This window comes from Rhizophagus irregularis, chromosome 9 (genome assembly GCF_026210795.1).
Source record: "Rhizophagus irregularis chromosome 9, complete sequence".
NCBI classification, from domain to species: Eukaryota; Fungi; Glomeromycota; class Glomeromycetes; order Glomerales; family Glomeraceae; genus Rhizophagus; species Rhizophagus irregularis.
In genome coordinates, this window is record NC_089437.1 from 4,725,361 (window position 1) to 4,742,762 (window position 17,402).

At 23.6% G+C, this 17,402-nt stretch overlaps 2 protein-coding genes across 2 annotated transcripts; one reads left to right on the plus strand and one right to left on the minus strand.

The window, feature by feature from the left end:
- Positions 1-1,767: 1,767 nt before the first annotated feature.
- OCT59_030098 (uncharacterized protein) lies at positions 1,768-3,591 on the minus strand (the record flags this gene model as incomplete). The annotated part of the gene is made up of 2 exons (XM_066146436.1): positions 3,435-3,591; positions 1,768-3,294 (listed from the first exon to the last, which is right to left on the minus strand). Exon 2 carries the CDS (start codon positions 3,277-3,279, stop codon positions 1,768-1,770), a length of 1,512 nt encoding a protein of 503 aa, XP_065995079.1. The 5' UTR covers positions 3,280-3,294; positions 3,435-3,591.
- Positions 3,592-15,617: 12,026 nt separating this feature from the next.
- OCT59_030099 (uncharacterized protein) lies at positions 15,618-16,984 on the plus strand (the record flags this gene model as incomplete). The annotated part of the gene is made up of 4 exons (XM_066146437.1): positions 15,618-16,191; positions 16,253-16,348; positions 16,423-16,545; positions 16,614-16,984. The coding sequence occupies 4 exons, from the start codon at positions 15,618-15,620 to the stop codon at positions 16,982-16,984; spliced, it is 1,164 nt and encodes a 387-aa protein (XP_065995080.1).
- Positions 16,985-17,402: the final 418 nt, after the last annotated feature.

A 17,402-nucleotide genomic window follows, 5' to 3' on the forward strand; every position in this document is an offset into this window, starting at 1 on the left:
GAAAAGAGAAATTCTTAGATTTTTTGGTAAGATGAAAGATTAACAATGACAATCAAGAACCGTAATTTTTCCGCGAATTTTCCGCGCGAAAAAAAAAAATTAATTAATCATCCCCACGAGGTTTGTTCTCTGAGACGGAAAATCAAAAAAATACCAAAAAAGAATCTTTAATGATGCATTGCATTACAAAAAAGATTTATTTTTCGATCTACCATCACATAATCGCGCCAAAACTTTCTTTTCACGCGATATTTCTATTCTTTTTCTTTACCCCGCATTTTTCCAAATATAAACACATCATAATACGCCAAAACAAACAATAAAGTACATTTAATATTTATAGAAAGGAAAAAAGATATAATCTTTTTCCCGCAAAACCTGATATATTTTTTTTTATTTATTTTTGACTTCTTTTTTTTTAAAAAAAATTTGAAAAAAAAAATACTCGAAAGAAAAAAAAAGAATTTAAAATGTTTGTTTTTCTGTAAAAACCCTTTAAAAGCTAGGACCAAAAAAAACCCATAAAAAAACAGAAACAAGAAAACAAAAAAAAAATATAAACAAAGAAAACGAATCTCAGCCGAAAAAAATATAAAATATAATCACAGACAAGATTCAAGTTAAAAAAAAAATTACAGAGAAGTTAATTTAAAAAATTTAACCATTTTAGAGACCAATATTTTTTTTTGTATAGAAAACTAAGAATAATTTAAAAGACAACCAATTCTTTCCTATTAACACACCAGAAGAACTAGAGGAATGAATGAAAAAAAGTAACTTAGTTTTCGATCATTTGATAGATCATTTGAACTCTTAGGAGTTAAGTACCAGTTAAAAGAAATACGAGAGATAAAAAAAAACCTTATATATGTAATTTGGGATAAAGGGAAATATGGATGGTGGATAAGAATATAACTTTTTTTTTTTGTCTTTTTTAAATTTTTTGTAAGATAAGAAGGATATGGAAAAGGTTTATGTCGTAATAAAATGGAGATATAAAATAGGATAATGATAATATATCAATAAATTTTTTTTTTTTAGGAAAATTTTCGTTTATAATGGTAAAAATGCAATAGAGGAGGAAAATAAAGACCGGGGGATTGAGGAGTGAGGAGAAGAATGAGGAAAAAAAAAATATATATATATGTAAGAGAAAAAATATACAACAAACGTATTGACAGCGAACCATCGATAAACGTTTGCTTTCTGCCAGTCTATATTTAAAAAAAAAAAAAAGAGAAAAAAGGAAAAGGGGAGGAAAAATTTACAAAGTTGGCAGTCTATGTTGTCCAAGAACAAAAGAATAGTAAAATACCAACGCAGAAATGATCGGACATTTCCGATTGATAATTTCTCTTCATTTGAATCTCAAACTCTATGGTATTTAAGTCTATAGAAAAATAAATGCAAGTTGTTCTATGTATATATATATATAAAAAGAAAATGTTGATTTATAAACACAATGAAGCGAGAATATATATATTGGGTAGGGAGAAAAAAGTTGGAAAAAAAAATGTTTAAATAATACAAGGGAAAAAAAAAGCTAAAGGAAAGCTATAAGTGTCCTAGACCTTATTTAAAGGTCAAGACCGAAAATATTTCGGCCCGCACAAAATCGTCCATTCATATTATCTTTATTTTAATTCACAAAAGAGCAATACCAGACTCAGTCTTAGAAAACTCAAAGCAAATTTTTAACAATAAAACACAAAAAAAAATATAATTACTACAAATTGAACAAGTACTCGCACGTATCCATAAAAAAAATTATAACCCTTGTAACAACATTTCTTGTTGCTTAAGACCGTGTTGGAAGTCGGCCAAAAGTTGCTGAGAATTACGACGTGGAGTTTCAAGGACTAACGCGTAATGTTCGGCCAAGGTCGATTGACCTTCTTGCGAAGAAGAAAGTTCAAAAGAAGAATTATATACGTGATTATGATAAGCAGATTCGGTATTATCATAATCATGGAAAAATCCTCCTTGTTCTTCAGTGGGAGAAGTTGTGAAATGACCCATTGCCATTAAATCATAATCAGTTGAGGTTGGTTGAGAATCTAAAAAAGAAGGGACGGTAGAGTTCGCTTTTAACATTGGAGCCTCATAAGAGTCAAGAACAAACCCATCATCAACGGGTAAGGAAGCGTTTATATCCAATTGACTTGAATATAAATTATTGAGATGCTCAACTTCATTGAACATCGTTTGAGAAGTCAACTCATGAGACAACAATAAATTATTATGACCTTCATTATGATTATGGGCAGCTTCATATCTCAAAGCTGAAGATGACCTTCCGAATTGGCTACCGAATTGAAAAGTTGGTGGGGATAAAGAAGCAGGTGAACGTGCAAAAGGTGAAAGTAATGGGGTAGAAGCTGTGGAGTCACTTGTCCAAGAACTAACTGAATCTACGGAAGAGGCACGATAATGTCCGAAAAGAGCCTTTTTTTGTATATGAGTTAAATAAATCTCCTCTTGTTCATCATTACCTTCCAAACCTATTGGGTGATGGTAGATATGTTTTCCGTCATCACTATCGCCCAATATTTCAGAACCATAACCTGAATCAGTAAAAATGATTTTTGAGTCAGAATTTGACTTCTTATTGTTACGGGCATTGGTGGTTTTTGACGAAGTTTTTGTGCTGCCAGGAGTTTTCAAGTTTTGCTTCTTCTTTTGTGGTTTGAATTTATAATCAGGATATTTGAGTTTATGTTCGAGTTTTAATTGCTTAGCGCGTTCTCTCCATAATTCTTTTACATCCTCTGGTTCATTATTCCACATATTTGCTGCAAGAACTGATACAACCTTATTGTTCATACCAGGATTTTCTGATAAGAACTTTTCTTTTATATGTTCACGATAGGCCATGAAACAATTTTTAGGACGTGGAATATAATTTTTATCAGCTTTACGTTTTCGATAAGCGGAGAGACGCGTGGTTGTAGTGGCTGTGGTTGAGGAAGCTTTCGCGTCAGTGGAACTAGGAGTTTTACTCTTTGGAATATCCATTGGTTTAGTAGCAGAACTTGAAGTTGGTTCTAAAGGAGAATCGATGGATGATTCTGAACATGCGTTATCAGGATATGTTTGTTCTTCAACTTTTAACGGAACCAAGACTACATCAAAACCTCTTGGCACGTGATAAACATTATAGTCATGGTTGGGAGAAGCAGAGTTTGATGGAGAAGATATGTCTGAAGGCGTGGAAGGTGAGGGCCACATAGAAACGGCTTCTTGTTTAAAGTATTCTTGGTCTGTAGTATTTGTGTTCATTGTGTATATTTTTTGCTAAAAAAAAAAAAAAAAAGTTACACATATATTAGAATATATATAAAATATTAATTTTAAAAGAAACTTTTTTTTTTCGCGATAGTTTAAAAACTTTTTTTTAAACTAATATAAAATTTCTTTCTTTAAAATAAACTTACTGTATATGTATGTGTGTTTCTTTTTACAAGCGGAGGTATATTTCTTTGTTCTAATATGATAACAAAAAAATATATATCTATATATATAAAATAAAATAAAATAAAGAGAACCTAGTTTCTTTTATGGAACGAATAAAGAAAAAATTTTTGTGCGCAAAAAAAAAAAAAAGCAAGCTTTATAAAAGACGAAAAAGATGTCGAAAAGTTTATAATATTTTAGCGTTGATTGCTCTCAGAGCAAAGAACGAATATATGTATGAAATATATATATAAAAGTCTATTAAGTGTTAAGTGATTGGAAAGGGTTTTTTTTTTATGGGTGAAGAAGAAAAAGAAAAGGGAGAATGGGCAAGAAAAATAGTGGGGTAATATATAATAAAATAGGGAGCAGAGAAAAGGGGATGGATGTTTGGTGGAGTAGCAAGATGGTGCGATGTAAGATTGCGCGATGATTGGACCAAATCAAGTAGGTTACGGCAAGTGTGTGAAATTAGAATTAAGAAGTCGAATAAGGTTAAGTGTATTGTTAAATATACATAAAATACATATATATAATTTATTTATTTATTTATTTATGTTATTTTGAGTTACCCACATTGAAATATGTTAATAAAACTGAAATTGAATTATTGAAACAACATATATATTTCAAAGGAACCTCTAATAATCATTTCACATTTTTTTTTATTGATGCACAAATATAAATATTTATCCAAACATTTGTATATCTTGTTCGCAATAGTCACTTCAAAAAAATTTTCCCCCTCACCCCACTTAACCCGCAGCTACGCAGCGGTTAATTTTTTTACTTCCACATACAGTTTTATAATTTTATAGACCTTATTAGGTATTATTATGTATGGATCTTTCAAGTTTGTCAATCAAATTTTAATAAGTCAACCCAGTTTTATAGAAGAGGATATTATAAATAATATATATGTGTGTATGTGTGTGTATGTATGTGTATAAGTATATAATGTATAAAGAGAGAGAGAAAATAAAGGTGATAAAAATAGACAGAGAGAGAGAAAATTTGCCAAAGAAGCGGCAATGAGATCATTTGTCATCTAAAAAAAAAAAAGGTTTGATATTTTTTTGCTTACCAAATAATTGTAAATTTTAACCGATAAGATTGTCAAGAAGCATTTACCGTAACCCAAAATGTAGATTTTAAGAATTTTTTTGTGGGATCCAAATTTGAAACTGAGAATAAGATCGTATGCACATGATAATTGCTTAAATATATGCTAATTAACACTGCTTATCAGTATACTTCATTAAAATAAAAAAAAAGGTTGCTCAATTTTCAATAATGGGTAATCGTTCGATATTGGAAAAAAGGGATGAAAATCATTGATGAGAGGAATGATAATTATAAAAACATGTGCTAAAAATCAACACCAATCAATTTAATACAAACAAAAAAAAAACGATAAACATTTGACTCTGCGGAAAAAGCAAGGAAAGCGAGGAAAACGAGGAAAAAAAAAAAAAAATTTCTCTACACCAGAAGTCTAAGAATTTAATCCCTCATTTTGCCATAATCCCTCATTTCGCCAAATTTAGTTAACTAATTCTAGACCAAAGTGACAACTTTTAAAAAACCGTGATCTAAGATATCCAAAAATTTTTAGTATCATTTGTTTCACTTTTATAGTAATTTTTAACACAGCATGCTTCCGAAAATTTGAGATCGAATGACGTTGCAATGGAATCACTCGGGATAACCGCGGGAAGAGTCATATATGATATTAGTTCCCAATTCCAGTGTAACATGTACAATTGAATCATATATGGTACACAGACATTAAATGTCTCAGACTTTTCGTGTTCGGCATCAACAGGTACATACTCAGGTTGAATGTGTTGTCAATAATTGCACATGGGGTGAGAAACGAATTATTGCGAAAATGGGAAAAAGTTATATTACCTTTAAGTGTCACTTGTGCATTTTACTTAGTTGCATGCGTACGACATGAACTAGCAGTTATATGAACAATATTGATAATATCGATAATTATTAGCTTTATTAACTGCAAATGCAGCAGAGTTAAAGAGGCTTTTCTGTCTGAGCATCACACGAGCATCACACGTTATCACTATTAATCTAAAGAATAATTTTTTTTTTATATTTTCGCTTAAATTATACTTATTAAAACAAAGTTTAAAACGTCATTCATTATATAATATATAGTATATTACGTATATATTTAAATATTTACATATATATTTACAGTATATAAAAATATCAGGATATTTTAAAAATTATGTCTGTGAATTATAAACACGTACCTGTGCATTTTTTGATGCTGATTTTTCTGCAACTTGCCGTTCATTACGTTAGCACAAAATTTATCTGATTAATAAAATGAATTGTGTTCTTGGCTGATTTTTTTTTTTAATCAGGTTATACATTTGGTTTGTTGTGTTGCGAAATACAACATGAATGTTTTGGCGTTAATTATTTATTTTATTTTTTTTTTAGCTTACATGAATTTTTTTTTTGGTGATAATTAGAACGGTTTTATACCTTGGGCAATCAGCCATCGGAAAAATTGGCGCAGTTAGTTATCTTTTTAGAACAAATTAAAATCCGCCATTGTCTTTATTTTATGCCAAAAGGTGATCTTTAATATGTACAATATCATGATTCTTTACATAAAAATGACTGGGGATATGTCAAAATTAGGGCCCCTTACATTTAATCTATGATTAAGCTCACAGACAGATAGATAAACTCTATACATTAAATTTCTAATTTTTTAATTAAAAAAAAAAAAAATATTTAACTTGAAAAATAATTTTTTTTAGGTTTAGAAATTCTATAAAGTTTTTCCCTGCGTGGATCTTAATAACTTTTCATTCCTAAAAGATTGTCGCTGAAATTTAAAGAAACCCAATAAGATAATAAGCTTGTTTATAACGTATGACAAAATATTCATCCGATAGTTCCGCTTAATTTCCGTTTAGAATAAGATTTAATTATCTCCGATTCGTGATTTTATTAAATACGATTTCACTATATTACACAGTAATATACTAGTAATGAACATCATACAATTAATTACAAAATACTAAAAATATCACAAATTTTTTCTCTTTTTTCTATTTCGTCTTGTAATTAATTATTAATTTAAATTTAATTATTAGAAATTTATTAATAACAAATAGTATAACAATTTGATATAATTATTTAAAACTTGTCCTCAAATTTTAATTATATCACATTTATTTTTATTTTTATATTTTTGTATTTTGCGTAACATTTAAAAAAAAATTTTCTTAAAAAAAGTTGTATAGGTTATTCCGATTTATACATAATTAAGTATCACAAATTTTTCTTATTAAGTTTTATGTATGTTGCTGCATGATTGTATGTATTCTATGTAATACAACTTCATTGTCATCACGTTAAATATTTATTTTCAGCTCGAAACACTGAAAATAAAATGAACAGACCAAATTTATGTATATAATTTGTTGGCTAGCATTAAGATATAAAAGATTTCACATGTTTCATGTGATTTTGATTATCATATGAATATACGTTTCGGGCATTTTTATTCAAAAATTATAGATTGTTATATTTCTATAATTAGTCGAAAGCACGTCCAAATTTTTGAAAATATAAACTTGCAACTATCAGCATGCAAATATTTTATGATTTTTTTTCATTTAATTAGTGTCTTGTTTTACTTACTGATCCTAATCCCAATGAATAAAAAAAGTTGTTTTTTTTTTGATTATTAAAAAATTATCTATAGATTATTTTAATCCTAAAAATATATCACTATTATTAGATAATAATTCCAATATATTGAACAATTTTATTCCTTACCATTGATCATTAAATCAAAAACTTTGTAATAAAAATAGATTTAAAATGTTGGTTTAACACAAATAAATTGTTAAAAATATCATTTGAATCACTTAAATATTTTATATATTGATTTTTATTTACTTAGCAAATGGAAATAAATCAATAGATTTATTCATCAGTATATTCAGTATATTCAGCATAATAAAAGTATTTCATAAAAAAACTTCAAAATATTTTATTAATTAAATTTTTGGTTTATTTACAATTATCATAATAAACAAAAGTTTTTTTTAAATATTAATATCAGAATATTAATGAATTATATACTGTCTTAAAATTAAATATTTCAAACAAAAAACAAAAACAAAATAAAAATAAATTAATTTAAAAAATATATAATCTGAAAATCCCATTTATAGATATAAAACTTTATAAATATCCCTTAATTTAAAAAAGTAATATTTATTATTTTATTTTTAAGATTACATTATACTAAAGTATTTGTTTTATATAAAATATAATTAAAATTATTAATATTATAAAATAAATAATTTATAAAAACAAACTTTAATATTAAAATTCCTTTTTTTAAAAATTGTATTTTTTGTTTTTTATTTTATAATATTATTTTAAAGAAATTGCTAAATATTACCAACAGTAATTGTTATAAATCTAAAAAATTTTTAATATTTTATATGTAATTTTATGAAAAAAAAAATTATCTAAATTATTACTTTTATAAAAAAATGCAATATTTTGATTTTTATATATAATTTTTAATAAAATTTAAGTTATAAAATTTTATTTAAAATTAACTAAAATGCTAATATTATTTAATTTTATTATATATTTTTGGGTATTGCTAAATCTCACCACAGGTAATTTTCACCACATCAGTATTAGAAAATATTAATGGGCAGAGTTTCATAACATTTTTAATTCTGCCCAAAATTCTATCTTAATTCTGGTAAGATGACAATTACCAGTAATAATATTTATCAATACTCTATATAATTTATAAATAAAATAAGATTTTCTGATATTAAAGAAGGTATTCATTATTTAAATAATTTTTTAAAAAACATAAAAATTTAATTTTTATAAATATATTTTTTTACTTTAAAAAAATTTCTTTTTATTAAATTTTCAAAATTTTAATATATAATATTATTTTAAATTAGGTAATTTAGTAATTTTATTATGTATTACTTTAATTATTTTAAAAAAAAAAAAAAAGAAAAAAAAATCAAAAAAGTTATTATTTATAGTTTTAAAAAAAATTGTTTTAATTCTGCATTTTCTAAAGTGAATAATAATATAAGAATAAAGGAAGTCAAAAAGTCTAAAATTCAAATTATATTATTTCTGACTATTTCCTTATATAATAGATGTATTAATTGCTAAAACTTACCAGCAGTAATGGTTATTATATTAGCATTATGAATTTATGATATATATTCAATCATAATTAAAATCTAATAAAATACTAATTAGCATTATATCATAATTTCACTATTGATAATCATCACTACCAATGATATTTAATAATACTTAAAAAATAATACCTTTATAATAATCAAAATCTTATTTTAAATAAATACTATAAAACTATTATTATAAAATATTTTAATATTAAAAAATTTATGTTTTTATAAATATAAGGTAAATTTTAATATAATTTTAAAAAATCACTATATATATAAAATAAAATTATAAAATAAAAAAAATTGGTAAAATTACTAGTAAATTTAGAATTTTATTTGAACTTTATTAAAAGTAAATGAAATTCTATTAAAATATTTTAATAAATTTTTATAATTTTTATTAAAAAGAAATTTATAGTAATAAATAATATAATATTAAAAGAAATAATAAATTCAAAAAAGATTTTTAAAGTAAATAGAGAAAAATGAATAACAAAGATACAATATTATAATTTTAAATCTATATACAAAAGTGAAAAAAAAATAAGAATGCAGATAGTTTATATATGTAATATCTGGACTACAATTTATAGGAAAATATAAATATATCTGCTATATTTATAATTATTTTACTAGATTCTTTTAGATAAAATGCATGGTTAATAAAAAAACTTAAGAAATAGTAATATTTTTATACAATATTTTTACAGTATTTGAAGTACTAGCAATTAGACAATATTAAAGAATTTACAGCTAATATTATTGCTGAATTATTAACCCTTTAGCCAAAAGTTTAGGTATTTTGCAATTAATCAAACTTATAAAATAGATAAAAGTAATCATTTAAATAATTAGATAGAAAAATTGCCTTTAATTATTTGTAAAATTTGTATATTATATAGTATATTATATAGTTAAAACTATATTTATTAATTAATTTATTATTTTTAAATGTAATAAACATTCAAACTATTTGTACAATAAGTAAATCTTCTTATTTGAACAAGATCTATATACTATTTTCAATATTTAATAAATTTACATATATATATTGGCATTACCAAATAATTTTTTTAAGATCTTATAAAACCAGAAAATTATATAAATTAAAATGAAGAACAAAAAATCCAAAATAATTTGATAAATAGTTGTTATTTTTTATTTAATTTGATTTTAAACTATATTTATTATAGTGATAAAGTTTAATGTAAAAATAGAAAAATAATAACTATAATAATATATTAGATTATTTATTTTATAATTTTATTTTTTATATATAAAATACAATACTTACTAATATAAATAATATTGATAAAAATAATTATATATTCAATAATAAAAAAAAATATAAAGAATAAAAAAATTATAAAGATAAAAATAATATAATAAACTATTCTAATTTTTATTGAAATTAAGTATATTAAATAGTTTTATTTATTTTATAATCTAATATCCAAAAACTATTAAAAAATATTTAAAATATATAATTACTAGAAGTGCAGCCTTAATTACGCGACGTTTAATTTAAAGCATTACGCCATATATGTATTTACGACGTAACTCTAAATTAAATTTGACATAATGACGATGTCATAACTTATGACGCATTTAATATATTGACGTAACTTAAAATATAATAAATTTCAGTTTATTACTTTATTTACTTTATTAAGATTTATGACAAAACAAAATTTAACAATTTACAAATTAGTTTTCCAAAACTTGATTTACTAAATCAATAGGATTAAAATCCATATTTCTATCTATATTAGTTTCTTCACTAGTATTATTATCTATGTTTTCCAAATTTTCAAAAATTGGTTGTGTAAGATCGATAATATCCTCCAATATTATAGTAGTACGTTCTTGTACACCCTAAGTTACCTGATCTTCCTCTAATAACAGATAATTAGTATTATCATTATTATCATCTAAAGCAACAATTTCACCAACTGCAGAAATATTGGCAACTTCTCTTAATTCTGCTTCGTCCAAATGCTTTCCATAATATGATAATTCATTTTTAATACTTGTTAGATAATAAGAACGAATTTTTGAAATACCTTCAAGTTTTTGAACATCAAGCCTTGTACGTCTATCTCCAATAATCCATTTAAGTGTAGAAAAATTTCGTTCACATCCTGTTTGTAAAACAGCAATACCAAATAGTCGGAGTGCAAGATTTCGTAGATGATATGGTTTGCTTCTTATAGAATCCCACCATAATTCAGGCATATCCATATTTTTTTCATAAGATAAATCATAAGGCTTAAGTTTTTGATCATATTTCTGAAATTGTGTAAGTAGTTCTTTGCATTCTTGTTCAGAATATCCTAAATTTTGCCAAAGAGTTGTGGCTGTAATTGCTGCATTTCTAAATCCTTCACCATTAAGACTCAAACCTAAAAAATTAAAATAATTTTATAGTGATAATAATTTTAAAAATTAACTGAAAAATATAATATATACCTCGATAATAAGGGTGAAGAAAATAACATAAAAGATAAGCAGGATGCTGAAACTCAAGATAACGACGATTAAAGATTTGAATTGCTGAAACCTTATAGGGATTTGATGAAGGGAGACGAAATATAGCAATTGCTAATTTAATCATTTGCATAAAACAATCGGCTAAAGTGGCTGATTTTGATTTAAGAATATTGATGCATTCCTTGATAGGAGCCCAAATTGAACGAATATGATGACAATTTACGAAAAACTCCTCATCTTGGATTAAGAGAGAAACATGTGAATTTGTAATAAGACTATTATATTCCAATAAAATCTATAACATATAATTATTACAATTATTATATTATAAAATAAAGAATATTAATAAACGATTAAAAAAATATCTTGTCTAGTCAAAAATAGGACGCGCACGTAAAATTGAGTCTGTCGTCATATATAATGAACCCCATCTAGTCTTACACCATGTTTGCAATCTTTCAATATTAATTTTCATATTTTTTAAACCTTGAGCCAAAATTGAAGAAGCTTGATGTGAGTTATTAAAAAATCTTGTAATCATTCCACAATTTGAAATAAATTCCTTTATATCATTAATTTTTACTAAATCAGCTGCTATCAAGTTAATAGCATGAGCTGCACATCGTATATCCCAAATATGACCATATTTTTCTTCTATCATTCTTCTAGCAACTCGGCAATTAGAAGCATTGTCGCATTGTGTAGCTGTAAAATTTTGTTATTTAATTTTATTTCTGATTTTTGATATTTACGAGAAATGAGAATTCCCCTGTATGTAATTCCATAGAATAGTTGCGTAAAGCAACTAAATATTCTTTTCTATTGGGAGTTGTTACAACATAATTGTAAAGTGACTCATTTCGTTTAAACGTCCAACCATCTAGTGCTAATTATAGTAAAATAAATGATAGAAATTAATATTTAATAAATTTAATTATCAAAATAAATAATAAACACAATTTAAAAAAATTAAATTTTCTTTACTTAAAGTTAAACTATCTGCTATCTCCAATTCTGATTCAATTTTTTTATTAACATGTGAAATCTCTTCATCTAAACATCTACCAGACAAAGTAGTTCGAGATGGTGGGATATATGCCGGGTTTAAATTTTTAAATAAATCCAAAATAAATGGATTTTCAATGACCTCAAATGGGATTCCTGCCATCACCCATGCCTTTAATAAAGAGCAATCAATACGGCTGCTTATTTCGAGAGGAAGTGGATTATCTGAACTAAAGTGGTTTACAATTTTGGTTTGCTTATACCGAGGCTGTGGAGCTGGAGTTTGATCTTGATCTTGATCTTGATTTTGCGAAGAATCCATCTTTCGGGTATAATTTACCGTATTTTCAGCAAATTTATCACGTCAATACTTGCTAATGTTTTCAGGATACGCCAAACATTCATTTGCTAAATGAGCTTTTAAAGCTACTGGCCTTCCCCTTGACCATTCCTTTTTGAAATGATAACATGTAGCTTTATAATGACCTGGATTTATGTCGTCTCCTTGAATATAATATTGCCATACTTCGTCAAATTTTGGACCTCCTTTATTAGCTTTTTTTCGCGGAAGAGGTGTTTCAGATAAAGTGTCATTACTGCGCTTTTGTATATTAGTTCTAGTTGTTTCTGTCATAACGAGTTTTTGGTCGTGAGTTGTGACACGTAAAACAAAAAGAATGAAGTTAAATTTTGTGTTTATCGATCGAATTTATTATAAAAATAAGATCAACATTATGCATTGTACTCTGCAAAAATGAAATCAATTACATTAAAGAAGTATTGGATATTTAACAAAAAGTATTTTTTTAAAAAAAAATAAAATAAAGTAATGCTAATAAGATAATTAAGTCACAATTTATTACTGAGTTACGTTAAATACAATACGTCATACGTCACATGTTACGTCAAAAGTCAGTAGTTACGGCATTAGCTTACATTATTATGTCAAACGTCACAAATTGTGACATGCGTCATCTTCATATGACACATGACGCAATGTTATAACCCAAGGGGAAGGATAAGACTGCACCTCTAATAATTACATTATTAGCTTTCCTATAATTATACTAATAAATCACTTGTTAATTATAGGAATTAAATAAAAGATTTCAAATAAACTATTAAAGTAATAGCCTTTTTGTTTGATTTTTTTTTTTATTGATTTTCTTTCAACTATTAACAATTTAATAATAAAAATGAGTTTTTATATTAAAATTATCAAAAAATTTGTTAATCTTTAAACTTTCTATAAAAATTATTAATAAAAGATCTTATTATCTATAATTTCAAATTTAATAAAAAGGAAAAATAGTATTTCACAACAAAAATTTGAAAAGTAAAGAAAATTTCTGGAAAAAAAAAATCTTTAAAAAAAGAAACTTTGTTTAGTGATTTTATTTATAAATAATTCTATTTGTAGATTATATAAAAAATGCTTTATGAATTTATTTATAATAATAAATCTCATGAAAATTATAGTTTAATTGATGAATTATTTATCTGAAATATTTTTCAATTAAAATTATAGATTTTAAAGACGTTAAATAAGAATTTAGACAATGATTTTGATTTTAATGAAATTCTTATATTACATTAATGTTATTTTATATGATAATATCTTTAGTTTTATTTATATAATTTTTATTTATTGTAATTTTATTAAATTTTTATAATTTTTATTGTAATTTTATCATAATTTTTATAAAGTTAATTTTTGATAAATTTTTAATGAAATTTGTAATTTTATAGTAAATTTTTATATAATTTTGTTATAATTTCACAATGAAATCTTTAATTAAATTTTATTATTTGAATTATAGGTTTTACAAAACTAATATATTTGGATTTATCGCAATTTTCAGAATTCTGTATATGTTATAATTACTTGATGATTATAATTACAGGACAATTATAGGACAATTACTGGACAAAATTGTCCAGTTTTTGTCCAGTAATCTTCCTGTAATCATAATCTTATAATCTTTTTTATTAGATGATCTGCAGGGGGTAGCACAATTTTGAAAAGTGTAATAAAATATCTATCCTATCATATATAAAAATAAAATATACAAATGTATCATTATTATAGTAAAATTAAATAAAGTAAAGTTTTGATTTATGTACAATTTAAGAATTTTTTATCTATAGTTAAGTTATCAAAATTATATATTTTTTATCAAGATTTTTATATGTAAAAATTAGTTTATATATTTTTGATTTAAATTTGTCTATATATAATATATTTACTTTACATTATTATATTATAATATTTAGTATTAATTGAAAGAAATTTCTAAAGGTTAAAAAGTGGAAAAATGATAAATTAAAATAAATTTTATTTTTTTATATTAATATTTGGTTTTATAAATAATATAAAAGTTATGATAAAATAATTAATAACTTAATATCTGAAATTTTATTTGCAATATTTTTGCAGGATTTTTAATATCAGATGTCAATTATATATATTATTTAAATAAAAAGTTATATACAACTCTTATATATATATTTTTTGTTAATATTATGAATAAAGTTTCATTATAAAAAAAGGTTACAAACTATAAAATATTAAGAAAACTACTTAAAAAGTCCTTAAAAATTATATTAAAAAAATAGCTAATCAAATAAATAAAGGAAGAAAATAAAAAAAATAACTATAAAGTTAGAAATTTAATAAAAATATTAGTTTTAAAAATTAACTGTTTTACTACTGACTATTCTATACTTTTATATAAAATTTTAGAAAAAATTAATAATCAATATTAGTTAAAATTTCAGTTTGAAGTTATTAATATCTTTTATTTATTAAAAGAAATTAATCCCCTTAGTGTTAACCAATTTTCAGAACTTAAGTTTATTTAATTACAGTATAATTTATAATTGTAAGAAAATTGCAACCATAATAAGTACTATTATAGAAAATGTAAAAATTAATATTATAATGGTTAGCAATATTAAAATAAATATGAAGTTTATTAAGTAAATAAAAATTTACCATTCATTAATTTACAATAAAAAAATTTTTTTTAATGTAATAAAACTTCTTATTTGATAAATAAAAAAACAATTATATTTAAAAACAAAATTGTATTAAATAACAGTTGGTTTGCATTAAATGACAGTTAATATGTCTTAATTGTCAATTTTAACTAATATATATTAAGTATTAATTAATATCTAATATACATCAGCTTATTCAGCTACATTTAATACAAATTGATATTTGACACATAATGTATATATATGACTAAGCTGATAATTATTCATATATAAATTGTATATAATTTACATTTTTTATATTGCAATACAATCATGTTCATTTTCAGTTTGATCAAATCCTTTAAGTGCATATCTACTAGTAGTAGTTATATTTTAAATATACTGCATAATGGCTCTATTCGTTATTACAATACAGAATCTTTTTTTTTTAACCGAAAACGAGAAATGGCCAATTTCAAAAATGCATTTAGCGTTAAACAGCCAGATATTCATGTTGTTATAGGTCCTCCTAGTACTGGTAAAACTGCTTTGATTAGACAAGTTGTACAATCATCTAAATGTCTTTTTAAACCTATATTTATTAACTTGCGTAATGGACAATTTGATACACCACAAAGAGTATATGATTCAATTTATTCACAATTTAACCCATTTTTCAATAAATATAAGAGTTTATTGAAGAATAATTTTGTAAAAAAATTGTATCTTGAATATACTGATTTCAATTTACTAAATAGATTTAATAATAGATATAGAGAAAAAACTTCTGATGATGTTAGAATATTACTTGAAAAAATTAGTGATTATCTTCCAAATTGGAGCTTTTGGCATAATTATCAAATACCTTCACCTATTTTAATCATTGATGAAGCAAACTTACTTAATCAACTTGAACATAAAGATAAATCTCTTCTTAAGTTAATTTTAAACTGGTTTGTACTAAATTCAAAAGAAAGGGAACGCTTTCATATAGTACTTACTTCTTCTGATTCATTTTTTTTTACCTGGCTTACAGAATGTAAGTTTATTTTAAATATATTTATTAATAATATAAAAGCTAATTTGCATTTATTTTTTAGGTTTAAATACCCTACATGTAAAGCCATATATTATTGGAGATTTAACTAATCAAGAAGCTGAAGAATATTTTGAAAAGCATGCTCTTCCTCAATATGGTATGTTTTTATTAAACTATCTATTTATATATATTATGATTTACATATATAATAATATTTTTTATTTAAAAAAGGATGTAAAGAACTTTCTGGCAAATTTAATCAAATTTGCAAAATAACAGGTACACGTATTCTCATTATTGATAAGTATATTAATGAGTATAAAATTTATAGGAATGATGGAATAAAGTTTAAAGGTATATATTAAATTTATTTTCTTTATAAGCATTTTTAAAAATCTAATGTTTAACAAATTAATTTACAGCAAATAGATTTTCAGTTTATGAATCAGAATATAATAAGTTAAATCATGGTCTTTATCCAGATAGCTATAATTTCAGATTTTTAGATAAGCTCAATCCACCACTTTGGAATGATGTTGATTTAATCAAAGTTATGAATGCAATAGTAAAGGCAGAGAATCAGGGATATATTTTTGAAAATGACTTAATTAAAGAAATTGGTGCTGAAAAAGTCTATTCACTTATAGATTATAATTTTTTGCATCGCCGACTAACAACACGATTTACTTATGATATTATTGATCCACCAAATAAAATAATTCTGACTGCAATGAATCAGCCATCAGTATGTGCAATGAAGCAAGTCTTATCTGAAATTGTAGAGAAAAAATAAAAGGAAAAAGAATAATTGCTATAAATTAGCAAATAATTCTATCAATTAATCTTTTATATAGAATTATAAACTATTTGATAAAATAATAAAAAAAAATAATTGATCATTGATTTAAATTGCATAATTTATATTGTATAATATTATACATTTTATTGGTATATTTTGATTTTAAATATATAAAGTTATATTAACTTTTTGACTATTTTAAGAACCAGTTATTGGATTTTAATAATCTTAAACTTATTAGATTTATCTTGTTAAAATAAATATTTTGATATTTATTTCATTTCTATAGATGCAATATTGACTGGAATATTTCTTTTTAAAATTTTTGTTATTGAAATTTGAGTTATTTAATATTATTTAATACTAATCTTTAAATTTATTATAGAATCTATATATTTAAGTACTATTACTA